Source organism: Rhineura floridana, chromosome 9, assembly GCF_030035675.1.
Source record: "Rhineura floridana isolate rRhiFlo1 chromosome 9, rRhiFlo1.hap2, whole genome shotgun sequence".
Taxonomy (NCBI): domain Eukaryota; kingdom Metazoa; phylum Chordata; class Lepidosauria; order Squamata; family Rhineuridae; genus Rhineura; species Rhineura floridana.
In genome coordinates, this window is record NC_084488.1 from 834,167 (window position 1) to 848,281 (window position 14,115).

Sequence of the window (14,115 nt, forward strand, 5' to 3'; positions counted from 1 at the left end):
CTGGTGGGGATTGCGAAGGAACTCCACCCACAACGTCACCGATTCATAGGGTCGCCGTAAGTCGAAATTGACTTGAAGGTACATAACAAGTTCTACCTGTCAGTTCGTTATCTTCCAATATTTATTTGCAAACAGTCTTTTTGTTTCTTCTAGACATTGAACACAAACTTACCTGTGCTAAGGAACCATCATACTCTCTACTCAGATAGTGTCACAGACCTAGAGACTAATCCAAGGATAGACACTTACTGTTCTGCCAGATCCAGCAAGTCTCCACATCTCTTTTCTGAAAATGGGGGCACATGATACTAGTCAAACCCCACCCCTTTGTACTGTAAAACCTGGTGGGATCAGCTCAAGTTATTTTTTTAATTCACTTCAGACAGATTTTGCAACTGATCAGCAGATCAGCCCGTTGAACCTCCAGGAGTGGCCAATGGAAATGCTTTAATTTGATCACAGCCCAATTGAACCTATCCTCTTTTCATGGTTTAATTTTGGACTTGAAGGGATTGCAAAGTGAACTAGATAGGCCTAAATGTCCAAGGGGGCCTGCAGCTGAAATGAAGGACTGTGAGATAAACAGATACAATGCTCTCGCTCTCTCTTCCCCCAAGCAAGATAGAAGCTTTATTGGAGTTCAAGGAACCATTTCAGCCAGCCAAAACCACTCAAGGAGGGTGCAGGACTGCTAGGGGGTGTGGCCTCGGGTGAGTCCCAAAGGCCAGATAGAGAGGACTGGAGGGGTGCATTTGGTCCCTAGAACTGGGGTTCCCCATCCTTGGTCACATTAAAGCTTGTTGCTGACATGTCTGCAATTAAGTGTGGCAGCTGAAAACTGCAAAGGTACATTCATGTGCACCAAAACTAGTTTCACTACTACCCACTACAGAATCATTCAAGAAACACATCAAACATGCCCATGTCCAAGCCATGATACAGTATTCAGTGGCAAACTTTGAACTTCCACCATAACTGGATCCAACTTATTTTGCCTGGAGATGTGACGAAAAACAAAATGGTTCCAATTGGAATCCTGCTAAATGTACATCCTGTTCTGAAAGAAATCTTAGAATTCATCAAATAAAGCTCAGCCTTGAAGTTCCAACCAGTATAGCTGTTCTGCAATTTATATCTTGTAGGGGTTTTTTTACAAAATATTTTGTATATGCAAAATGACATACAACTAGTTAATTTCAGATAATATCTTCTGTCATATGGATGTATACAAATATATTCATGTAGTTTTCTGTGTCATTAGGGAAACTATAATTAGCAACATATTCCTTGTCCAGAAAAGAGAATGAAAAATATGTAATTGTTTAGCTGCATTACTTTAATACACAGAATTTTTTTTAATTTCCTTGATCATTCCTGAATATGGTGCAGATTTGACCTGCTCTCTCTGTGACAAGTTTTCACCTCATACATTGAGATGAGGATAGTACATGTCTATCAGATGAAGGCATGCCACTTTTTAAACTGATTGTATTTTCCATCTGTCATGGTGGACTAATCTGGTGATAAAACCATGTTACTGTGGAGATGTGGGATCATTAATCATTGTATTCATGAAGAGGAAATCTAAGCCTTGAGCTTGTTCTAGTGATATAATTTGATGAGCCAAAAATTTAAGGCTGGGCACTGCTTGCTTACCTTCTTTTTTGGGAACTGCATAGTTGAGGAGGATGGGGAAATTTCTTAACTATTTAAGAGCTGGAGTGCTCATCATTATCAGGCAGCAGAGTCACTATAATATATAGTCACAACTGTACTTTAAAATGCACAAATTAAAATAAAGTTGCTTATTTGCTTGATATGCTAAGGTTTTTTTTAACTATGAGTTCTAACCATTTACTGTTGCCTGAACAGTTGGGTATTTTTTTAAGCAGTAACATGGACATTGTTGACACTCTCAGTTACGGAAAAACTGGAACCAAATATTTCAAATTGCCCAAAGGTTATAGTGTGGCATCCTCTGGTTTTGGCATCTGCACACACATGATAAAATACAAGATGCATTCCATTAAGTTTTGCACATGGGGCGAGAGTGGTTTTTTTATGACTTAGGTATTACTTACATTATTCTTGCTGTAATGGTCAAGTATTGAAGGAAGGAGTGGCAGAATGAGGGTGAAACCCAACAAGTCTATGAGGAGTGCAATAAAGACAATTGTGATCAAACAGGTAGAGCCCTCTTCAGTTCCCAGTGACTCCTTGAGAGGCCTCATACTTTTCTGACTTTCTTTCAATGACAGTGTCTCAGTGATCATGTTCTGAAATACAAAAGGAGGGAGGGAAGAGGAATTGGATACACTTGCTAACTTATTCTTCCTTGATAAAAATATTACTGCAATTAAGTATTTATATTAGTTTTACAAAGTTGCTTACAATAAAACACAAAAATACAATATAAAATACCAACATTAAAATTAAATCTATTTAGTACAACAATTTCAAAAATATCAGTGCCTAAAACGCAAATGCTCCATTTCATTGAATTGATGGGCTGGAGTGATAAATTATTAAATTATAATCACACATGAAGATCAGTTACCCAGTCTTTCATTAATCTGGTCTTCTTCAATTATGATAGCTTTTATTGAAGTATTTTTCACAGCTTTAAGCAATCAATCAAAAACAAGATTTAATGTTGTATACAGATGATTTGTAATTGTGGTGGAAAGAACAGTGAGCTCTCTTCTATATTTTAATAAGAGTTAAAATATGCAACCTGTACTCTTTTAAGTGTTTGAGTGTTTTAGATTAGGAATGCCACACTCTGTCTTTTCAGAGACCATTGCATTCTAGTGTGGGGACTGAAACCAATACCCTCCTCAGAAAGGAGGTTTTGTAGCAAAAGTCAGTGGCAGCTGGTAACACTTAGATTTGAGAGGGAAGTACTAAGGAGGTCAATTGTGATATCATCATCAACATGATAACAATGATGACTTATGATAACACATTTATTCAATAACAACTAATACATTTTGTGCCATTACAATAAAGCGGTATATAAAATAAATAAATAATAAATAAATAATAACAACTTAACAAAACAGTAACACAGCAGTTATATCCCACCCTTACGTGCCTGTCAAGAAGACAGGCCCCTGCCCTGAGGAGCTTACAATCTAAAATTTAACATGGATGAAACAGCAAGGGAAGAGGATGCAGTTCAGGACTCCCAATTCTATACCTACCCACTTAAATCAACATGGTAATTCTGGGTCAAATGAATAGGATTGTGTTGGTAACCACAGCTATGCCATACCTCTTCTTCAATAAAATTAACCATTGCCTATGTGAGACTCATATGTATATACAGTATATCACTCATATGGAGAAAACAGCAACCGGATTTGGAAGCCATTGATCTTTCCATCACCTTCACTGGGTTACTGTGGTTTCTCATGCACACTGCTCAGACAGAACAAGGGTGCTGGTGCTATACATGTTGTAACTGTATACAGCTAATACAATCCCTATCCAGAAGGCAGAAGGGTGGAGGGAGGAGCAGCAGGGATGGAATGAAAGAAGGAGCAGTCCAGGCCTGGAAGGTACACAAATAAAGTATGTTATGGAAAGTTAGCTTTACACAATAGGCCAGAGAAAATATTGAGACTGCCCTACCTGACAGCAAACAAGGATATGTTGGTGGCAGCCTGTTAAGTAAGCCCTCAACAATAAAAAAAAAAGTTATGAGATTGTTCAGTATGCTTGGATGAGGAGGGGTTTAGGTTAATGTTCTTTCTCATTTCCCCCCTTGATACTGTGATAATATGAAATCTTTATATTGTAAGGGAGGTTATTAGTTTTGAAAATAAATATCTCACTGTCCTAGTAGTCTTTATTTGGCAGGACTATATAAATATCCAATACATTAATCATCAGATGTTGGACGAATGGGAAATTCACAAAAGAGGTGAGCATCATCCACGCATGGCAATGCTGCTTCCAAATGCAGGGTGAAGGCAAGGTTTCTACTCTTCTCCGGAACGCAACTCTCCACCGACTCACCCACCCCTTTTTCAGGCGAAACTTAAGGATCCCTACACCGTGCTGCTCCCTTGACGTCCCCTTGTTGTCAGCGCGAACCGAGGAGGATCGCAATCCCTGTGCCTTCAACGGACCGAGAGCAGGGCGGGCAAAGGGAGTCTTGCCCCCACTATCATTCTGGCTTCAGCTCCGTCTCCTCCTTCAGTACGAAGACGCAAAACCAAACATTTGCTTCCTACACGCGACTTATTCCCCAGAAACCCTCAGAGCCCCGTTTCCCAAACTCTATCCAGAGGAAAGGAGGACAACCCAAAGAGAAGAGCAAAAGCAGAAAGAGGAGCTTTTCCGATGAGGAAGGAGAGCACTCGAATGATACGCTGGCGACGCCCATCACAGAGCCCTTCCGGACGCCTGCAAGCCCACCTGCTACGAGGAGTACAGAGAGTCAGGGGAAGACACGCAGCCTCCGCACGTCAGTCCTTCAGCGCTGCTTCTGCCCGATACGAAAACGGCGGGTCGGGCGGCGAGACTCAAGCAGCGCAACTGGGCAGACGGGGGCCTCCCTCACGCCCCTGCTGCAATGCTTCTGTAGCTTCCTCTTCCGGGCTCGGGCCTCTCCCTGGTTTTGTTCAAGGCCACACGAAACCTTTCAAGACGGCCGTAGATAAAAAGGCAACCAGCAGGATATCCGTCCGCCCAGCATCCCACAGTCCTTCGCTTGGGCGGCAGCAGCAGCCCTACTGTTGCTTAACGCAACCCTCCCTCGTTGCTTTAAGAGAAAAGAGCGACAGTGACCCGCCTCTGCTGCCGCACTCCTAGTCACCACGCTGAAGTTGGTTACCAATTCCCAGTTCCAAGTTTGCTTGAAACTTCAAAACACTAAAAAAGAAAAGTTCACAACTACAGCAGTTCCAAAGCAACGTTAACATGTCCCAGAACCCCACAATACTTGTTGGGGTACACCATACCATATAGCTCCATGATTGGGGGGCTCTCCCTGTATAGGAAAAATAATAAATTTATTGAATCAAAATTACTAGGCTTCTGAAATGCTCATAAATGCATAATGATGTCATAAAATCATAAAAAGTAACTGAGGGTGCACACAGCAAACTCTGCTCTGGGTTACAACAAATCATACACCCCAAGAAAGGGTAGGGTGTCCTGTGCCAGCTGCCATTTCATCCCACTTGGCCCAGAGTTTCTGCGTGGTGCAGGGCACAGATAACAGCATCTATGCACAACCAAAATTGTATGCAGAAAAAAAATAAGCACCCCAAAATCAGATCTGGGCCAGGACAAATAAACCCCAGGAAAGGTGAGGGTGTCCTCTTTGAGATGCCAGTGCTTTCTACCTGGCCCAGAGTTTCTGCTGGGTGGACGGCAAAGATAAGGGCATGTATGCACAACCAAAATAGGGGAAACGTGCAGAATAAGTAACTGAGGATGTACAACCCAAAATCTGCTGTGGACCAAGACAAATTATTCAACCCAGGAAAGTGGAGCATGTCCCCTATGTGATGCCAGTGCTTCCCATCTGGCCCAGAGCTTCTGCTGGGCACTGGGCATGGATAAGTGCATTGATGTACAACCAAAATAGACAATAACATGCAGAAAAAATATAAGTAACTGGGAGTGCCAACCACAAAATCTACTTTTTGCCAGGACAAAGCATACCTAAGCCAAGAGTGTTCTCTACAACTTGCCAGCCCCTCCTATCTGATCCAGAGTTTCTTGTGGGCACAAGGAACAGATATGGGCAACTGTACACAACAAAAATATCCAAAGAATATGGGGGTGCCCACCCAAAAACTTCATTTGGAGTTCTACAAATCATACACTTATGTGTATCGGAAAGGGTCCTCTACAATATGGCATTGGTTCCAACCCAGGTCAGACAGAGCTTTTTGTGCTCCTTAAAATGGTTGTTGAAAGAGGAAGTGTATGATATCTGGTGAAATTTTTGAATGTTTAATATTTTTGTATTGGTCTTCCCTGTTTTTTCTGCTCACTTTGGCTATTCCAATTGAGCATAGATGCACTTAGCTGTGCTCAGTACCCACAGAAAGCTTTTGGTCAGGTGGGATGCGGTGCCTTCTCATAGAGGAGACTCTCTGCTTTGCTCAGGTGTATGATTTGTCCCATCCCAAAGCTAATTTGAAGGGGGCACCCCCAGTTACTTATTTTTTCTCCACTCACTTTCTTTATTTTGGTGGTGTAGATGATGCCCCTATGTGTGCATTCTACCCACAAGATGCTCTCAGTCAGACTTGATGCAGTTGGCGTCTCATAGAGGAGATTGTTCGCTTTTCTCATGAGTATTATTGTCCTGGTCCAAAGAAGATTTTGGAGTGGGCACCCACCGTTACTTATTTTGTTGTATTCGTTGTACCCGTTTGAGTAGTATGGTTGTGTGTAAATGCTCTTCTCCATGCCCTGAACCCACCAGAAGTTGTTCACCAGGTGGGAATCTCTGGCATCTTATAGGGGACAGCCTCCTGTTTCCTGGGGTGTATGATTTGTTGTGGCTCAGAGCAGATTTTGTGGTTGGCACACCCAGTTACTTATTTTTTTTCCTGAATGTTTTTGTCTCTTTTGGTTGTGTATAGATGTCTTTATCTGTGCTCTGCACCCAGCAGTACCTCTGGACTGCACTGGCATCTTATAGAGGATACCCTCCCCTTTCCTGGAGGACATGATTTGTCCTGGCCCAGAGCAGATTTTGGGGTGGGCACCCTCAGTTACTTATTGTTTTCCTACATGTTTTGTCTCTTTTGGTTGTGTATAGATGCACTTATACATGCTCTGTGCCCAGCAGTAGCTCTGGGCCAGGTGGGAAGCATTGGGATCTTGTAGGGGACACCCTCCCCTTTCCTGGGGTATATGAATTCTCCTGTCCCAGAGCAGGCTTTTGGATGGGCACCCCCAGTTACTCATTTTTTTTCTTTTGCATGTTTTTGTCTATTTTGGTTGTGCATAGTAGCCCTGATCTGTGCCCAGAAGAAGCTCTGGGCCAGGCAAGAATCACTGACATCTCATTGAGGACACCCTTCCCTTTCCTGGGGTGTATGATGTGTCCTGGCCCAGTGCAGATTTTGGGGTGGGCACCCTCAGTTACTAATTTTTTCCTGCCTATTTTGGTTGTGCATAGATAGCCTTAGCCTTCTCTGTGCCCTGTGCCTAGCATAAACTCTGGGCCAGGTAGGAAGCACTGGAATCTCAGAGAGGACACCCTACACTTTCCTGGGGTATATGATGTGTCCAGGCCCACAGCAGATTTTGGGGTGTGCTCCCTCAGTTACTTATTTTTTATGATTTTTGAAAAACATATATATTTCATTAACAATCTAAATGATACTACCTTAACTCCATTCCCCCCTACATAAATCTCCCCTCTTCCAACCCTACCATACATCTTTTATTTTCCATTGAGAAATAGTTATAGAGTCCAAAGAGTGCATTAAGGTAGCCATAGTCTTTTAAAGGGAGTTGGTACTTGACTTGTTCTCTCATCCTTTGGAGAGAAGAGTATGAAGGGCCACCAGTCCTCTTCGAAAGCCTCTTTGTTTATCTTCTTTCCTTTTGCTAATTTCCCACACCTTTCAACTCCATCTGTCCAACGTGAGATCTTCCAGAGTTTTCCAGACTTGTGCGATCACTTTTCTGGCAGCCACCAACAAGAAGCCAATCAATTTGTTATAATATAAATTCCGATTTTCCTCTGTAAAAAGGTTTAATAAAGCCAGTTGTGCTGTAACAATTATTTTTTGTCCAGTTATTTTTCAAATTTGTGTATGTATGAGAGACCAAAACTTGGCTACTTTATCACATTCCCACCACATATGCATAAACAAGCCACGTTCCCCACATTCATGCAAGCAAGAGGGGTCCCCTTACTTAGTAATTTGTGCTAAATGTACTGGAGTCATGTACCATTTTTGAACAATTTTTAAAGCCGTTTCCCTGATTTAAAGGCCACTGATTTAAATGGAAATTTTAACCACATTCCCGTCCAGATCTCATTTTCAATTTTGCAATGCAATTCGGTTTCCCTTATTTCTTTAAGTGTTTGATTATCGCCCATATCCTTTCTCAATAAAAACTTATATAAAGAGGAGACTAGATCTTTTTCAGTGTTGCCTGCATTCAGTATTAATCTTTCTCCTTGAGTTAGTTCTTTTGTTCCCTGAGTTATAATGTAATTTTCCTTATAAATGCACTGATTTGATAACATGCCAACCAGGAAATGCCCTTATCCCTCAACTTCCTGTGCCAGGTATCTCAAGGTATGGGGTTGTTATTCACATAAAAATCCTTTAATATGAAAACATCATTTTTAACTAACACTTTGTCATCTATTAATCTTTGTGTCGTTCATCTGACCGGATGGTGGATGTCCAACCTATGCTAGATGAGGTCGCACTCTCCCTGAAAGAGCAGGTTCGTAGCGTGGGGGTTCTCCTAGAACTATCTCTGTCACTTGAGGCTCGAGAAACCTTGGTGGCATGGAGTGCCTTCTACCAACTCCGATCTAGACAGAGATAACCTGGCTTCAGTTGTCCATACTCTGGCAACCACCAAGTTAGATTACTGCAATGCGCTCTACGTGGGGTTGCCTTTGAAGACGGTTCGGAAACTGCAGGTTGTGCAAAATGCAGCGGCCAGATTGGTAACAGGGACCAGACAGTTTGAACATATAAAACCGATTCTGGCCCTCTTGCATTGGCTGCCTGTATGTTTCCGAGCCCGATTCAAGGTGCTGGTTTTAACCTATAAAGCCTTACATGGCTTGGGACCACAATACCTCGTCAGGAGGATCATTCCATAATTTTGGGGCCACCACTGAGAAGGCCCTCTCCCTTGTTGCCACCCTCCGAGCTTCCCTTGGAGGAGGCACCCGGAGGAGGGCCTTTGATCTTGAATGTAGTGTATAGGGTGGGTTTGTATTGGGAGAGGCATTCCATCAGGTATTGTGGTCCCATATAAGCTTATTAAGTGCTCTTCCTTCTCGATCTGAACTCCATGGATCTCCCTATTAGTTCTAAGCCTGTTGGCTAAAAATTCCTTCACTAGGGTAAAAAATGAAGGGGATAAAGGGTACCCTTGTTTAGTACCTGCTTTAACTCGTATCTGCCTTGATTTGGTTCCATTAAATTTTATTGTAGTTGTTGTGTATATATGTTTTCCATAACATTGATAAATGTAGAGCCAAATTTAAAAGTCTTTAATGATTTTAATAAAACAGTTCCAGTTTATGCTATGAAAGGCCTTGTAAACATCTAAAGCCAATAGGGAATAATTTATTTTACTCAATTTCATTATACTAAACAAATGTTTCACTAGATCTGCTATGTATCTACCCAGAATAAATCCATATTGGTCTGGATGAACTAATTTGGAGATGACCAGTTTCAAATGATTTGCCATGACAGATGCAAAGGTTTTATAATCCATATGTGTTATTGGCCTATGAGTATGGGGAGGTTGGTGTCTTGCCTGGTTTCAATAACAAGATTGTATGTGAAGTAGTCCATGTAGGGGGCATACAAGTGCCTGTCAGAATTGTATTAAATAGCCTTGTAAGGTGTGGTGGGGTCGATGTATCTTTATATAGTTTATAAAAAATTTCCTGTGAACCCATCAGGGCCAGGTGATTTACTTTGAGCACCTTGTTGCTTTAACAACTTCTGAAAATGGCGCATCAAGACTTTCTCTCTCTGAGACAGATAGTGTAACCATGGGAGTCCCCAACTGGTATTCCCTTAGTTGTACAGATTTTCATAAAACTTAGCTAATTCCTCTCCAATTAGTTTATCATCTGTGATTAATTGGTTCCAAGTTCCCATTTCTAATGCTCTGATCATATTTTTGGTCCTTCTTTGACCCTGCTTGCTAGTAATCTGGATCCTTTTCCATCATATTCATATTTTTGCTTACAGTACAACATATTGATCATTGCATTATCTATATCTGCCACGTTCATCTCTGTCTTTTGCACTCCATCTGTCGTCTTACTTGTTGTGAGCCTGACCTTTTATACAGTTCAGTTAAGTTTATAATTCCTTTTCCAGCTGGCCCTACTGTTGATTTCTACATTTTTTAAAAAACTTCACTCTTGTATACATATCCCCCTTATCACTGCTTTCATAGCCTCCCACCTGCTCTCCTCCCCAATTTCTTCTGCTTCATTTTCTTTGAAATAATTGTTTTATGACTTAAGTTACTTGTTTTGTTATGATTTTATGACATCATTATGCATTTGTGAGCATTTCAGAAGCCTGATCATTTTGATTCAATAAATGTATTGTTCTTGAAAGGGAAAGTCCCCCATCACGGAGATATATGATATAGGGTATCCCAACATGTATTGTGGGGTTCAGGGACATGCTAGCTTTGGAGTTGCTGTAGCTTTCATTTTTTTATAGCATTTTGAACTTTCAAGCAAATAAGTAACTAGGGACTAGTAACCAACTTCAACGTTGTCTCTTGGTCTGGGTAAATGAAATGCTGAAAAAAGAGGAGAGGGGAGTGGAAGGCATCCAAATCGGCAGAAAGAAAGAAAAAGGGGGGGGGAACCCCAGGATGACAAAAGACCAATGTGGGTGAATGATGATCAATAATCTTGTTTATTGAGAACGTTATAAAATATATGCCCAACACGTTTCGGTTGGATGAGTTCCAGCCTTCATCAGGGGCTATAATACACAAATATAAAACCTAATTACTCAACTTTAAAGATGAAATTACTACTTACAGCATTCTGTTTCACCATGTTAATTTTTTTAAAAAAACATCTTTACACTCACGTACCACAAATAAGATATCTTGGTTATTCAGTGTTTCATACAAAATCAATCCGGAGCAGTGTCTCAATATCATCAAATAAATCTGGTAAAGGTTTAAGTAGAAAACGCCAAGATAATTACAATCACTTGTACCGGGAGGAATGTTGATTAGGAAATTTGCTGCAACTGTCTGTAAGGGATCATGTGAAAATATCACACCTTATAGAAGGGGAAGAAAATCTAAATCTTCATTCAGCCTGTGGGGAAAGAGAGTGTTTAACTTCAGAATTCATGACAGTTCCTTTCTCAAGAGTATGCACATGTTATTTGCATATATCTTTTCTAAGACTCAAAATATGAAATTTATAAGAGTATGTCCACCATTAATAAAATGATCCACTAAAGGTGCACCTGATCTTTTGCATCTGATACTACTTAGATCCTCTCCAATCCGTACCTTTAGGGGTCTGCTGGTTTGGCCTATATACAGTTTGGGGCAACTGCACCGTACAATGTAAATCAGATTGGACGTGTTACACGTGGAAAACTGTGATAGGGTGTACTGCTGTTGATCATGAGGATTGACAAAGTGTACTGTTTTCAGGGTATATCTACAGTAAACACAATGGCCACACGGGTAGTGCCCTGTGAGTGTGGATAAACCCCTCTGCACCCTGGGTTGATATACGGTTTCCATAAAAGTGCTCCTAATCAATATATCTTTGATGTTCCTGGTCCTGTTAAAAGAAACCATAGGTTTCTCGAGGCAGCCTGGAATGTGTTGTAACAGATACCAGTACTTCTTGATACTATTTTGTAACTTGTTGGTAATGTTGTTAAACGTCAGGTGACAATGTAGACGTTCAGGACTGGATCTTGTTTTCGAATGTAAAAGATCTGGACGGTCTTGATGTAAAGCTCTCTTATAGCTATGCTCTATGATGTGTTGTGGATAGCCCCTATTGATTAGTTGTGTTTAAGGGACCAAGAGTGATGTACAAAATCTTCATACAAACTACAGTTCCGTTTTACACGTAGAAACTGACTATAGGGAAGGTTTTGTCTTAATACCGTAGGGTGTGAACTGTCATTTCTTAAGTATGTGTTCCTACCTGTGGAGTGAAGTCTGCAGCTGCTCCCCCATTTTTGTGACTTGGAGATCCAAAAAGTTGACGCTGTTAACACTGTGGTGTGAATCAAATTGTATGTGGCTATTCCTGTTATTTACCCATGTGAAGAATGTTATAAGACGTTCTGTTCCACCCCTCCAAATAAGAAACACATCATCTATATATTGTAGCCAACATACCACATGAACCGAAAAAGGGTTGTGGGGGGAGATGATCTCTTGTTCAAAGTGACCCATATATAAGTTGGCTACTTCTGGGGCCATATGGAGTGACTGAGAGGTTAGGTGAGAAAAGGGAGCAATCTGGGAGAGTGGGGGGAGGAAAACCAAGGAGAAGCAGGGAGATGAAAATGGGGTGCCTTAGGAATCAGTTCCAGTAAAACAAATCTTTGTAGAATGGTATTTTCACAAGTCCTCCACCTATCATGTCTTTGTGTGAGAGAATAAGAGCTATGAAACCTGGTTGACTGTGCCTGTATGGTATGTATGTTGTGGTCTATATGTGAAATGCTTAGGGTGGGCACAACCACCACTGGAGCTTGGCCCTTGGTGGGTTTGCTGATCAGCAAACCAGTCCATAGGCCAAAACAATTTAGCCACCACTGCTATTACATAACACAGGAGAAGGCTGGGGAGAGAAAAAAGCTTTCCTTTATCCCTTCTTCATTTCTTTTATTCACCTATTCTTCAGAGGCCTGAACAGCGCTATAAGACTATTATTCCAGGCTTTCTGAAGCTATGAACAGGATAACTACTCTTAGTGGGTGAGGATACACTGCAGCACTTTGTTGCAGATCTCCCTTACTCCTTCTCATAGCAAACTCAGTTGAGGTCAAGAACGAAAATAAAGTGGGACCACTCAAATATAAGGTGGTGGCTTCTACATACTCAGGGGTAGCCCATGGTGTGCATAAGTACATAAGTTTATGAACAAAAAGAAAATGTAATTAAAACCACCCCAAACTGCCCAATAGGAACCTGTGAGCTTAAGTAATGGCTTAAGGTTACATAGAGATGGGGGGGAGGGTCTAAAGAAACCAGATGGCAGGCAAACTGTAAGCCTCTTCAGGTATTAATGTAAATATGTATCTCCATTGGATGCTAACACTCTGGAGTGATGATGTTTTTATATCTGTGCAGACTCCTCCCACCATGTTAATGTATATATTATCCAATATAAGTATGCTTGAATGGAAGTAGGCCTGAACATGCCTTGTGCAGTGGCCTTTGGGTTCTTCAGACAGCCTTTCCCTTTACCTAAACACAGTTCCCTAAGTCACTAAGGAAACTGAATTACATGGGCAGTTCAGCTCTTCCAGCTTCACCACTTTACTCTCAAATACATCACTAGCTACCACCACCTATTGGTGTTAATAGAGCAATAGGGCTCTAAGGTAGTTATGTCATCAGGGGAGATGGGTGTGCAACAGGGTGCTGGTTGCCCCCGAGCTGTCTCTCTGCCCAAGTAGTCTGGATAACCAGGGTGATAACCCCCCTGGGTTGAAAATGCTGCTTATGAATGCCAGGTCGGTGAATGGTAAAACAACAGCCATTCAGGATCTGATACTGGATGAGCACGCCGACCTGGCTTGTCTTACAGAGACCTGGTTGGATGAAGATAGGGGGAGGGGGTAATCTCTCTCAGCTTTGCCCGCCAGGTTTCTCTGTACAGCAGCAGGCAAGACCTGGGGGGCGGGGAGGTGGAGTTGCAGTGGTCTATTGTGATACCATTCCCCTGACCAGGTGCCCTATCCCACAGTCTTCAGGGTTCGAGTGTGTGTATCTGAAGTTGGGCTGCCAGGACCGAACAGGGATTCTGTTGGTGTACCGTCCACCCCGCTGCTCAACAGTCTCCCTTCCTGAGCTGGCCGGGGTGGTCTCGGGGTTGGTGTTGGAATCACCTAGGTTTGTTGTACTGGAGGACTTCAACATCCATGCCGAGACCGCTCTGGCGGGAGTGGCTCAAGATATCAAGGCCTCCATGAGAACCATGGGTCTGTCCCAAGAAATATCTGGTTCCACTCATGCTGCTGGCCACACTCTGGACCTTGTGTTCTGTGCTGGATGGGATGATGGTGATCTTGGTGTGGAGGAACTCTCTCTAGTTCCGTTGTCATGGACAGATCACTACCTGGTTGGGTTTAGACTCACTGGGACTCAAAATCTCTGCAGGGGTGGGGGACCGATTAGGATGGTCCGCCC

The 14,115-nt window shown here is 42.1% G+C and overlaps 1 protein-coding gene across 2 annotated transcripts in view; it reads right to left on the reverse strand.

Moving 5' to 3' along the window:
* The window catches only part of MFSD10 (major facilitator superfamily domain containing 10), a 73,664-nt gene extending 62,805 nt beyond the window's left edge, over positions 1-10,859 (reverse strand). The window contains exons 1-2 of one of the 2 annotated variants that reach the window (XM_061583536.1): positions 10,810-10,859; positions 2,082-2,276 (exon numbers count right to left, since the gene is read on the reverse strand). In XM_061583536.1, coding sequence (XP_061439520.1) covers positions 2,082-2,273 — 192 coding nt within the window. In that variant the 5' untranslated portion in view covers positions 2,274-2,276; positions 10,810-10,859. Of the gene's footprint in view, positions 1-2,081; positions 2,277-4,422; positions 4,729-10,809 lie in introns of those variants that run through there. The other variant, XM_061583535.1, reaches the window with a different exon arrangement.
* Between the last annotated feature and the right edge of the window lie 3,256 nt (positions 10,860-14,115).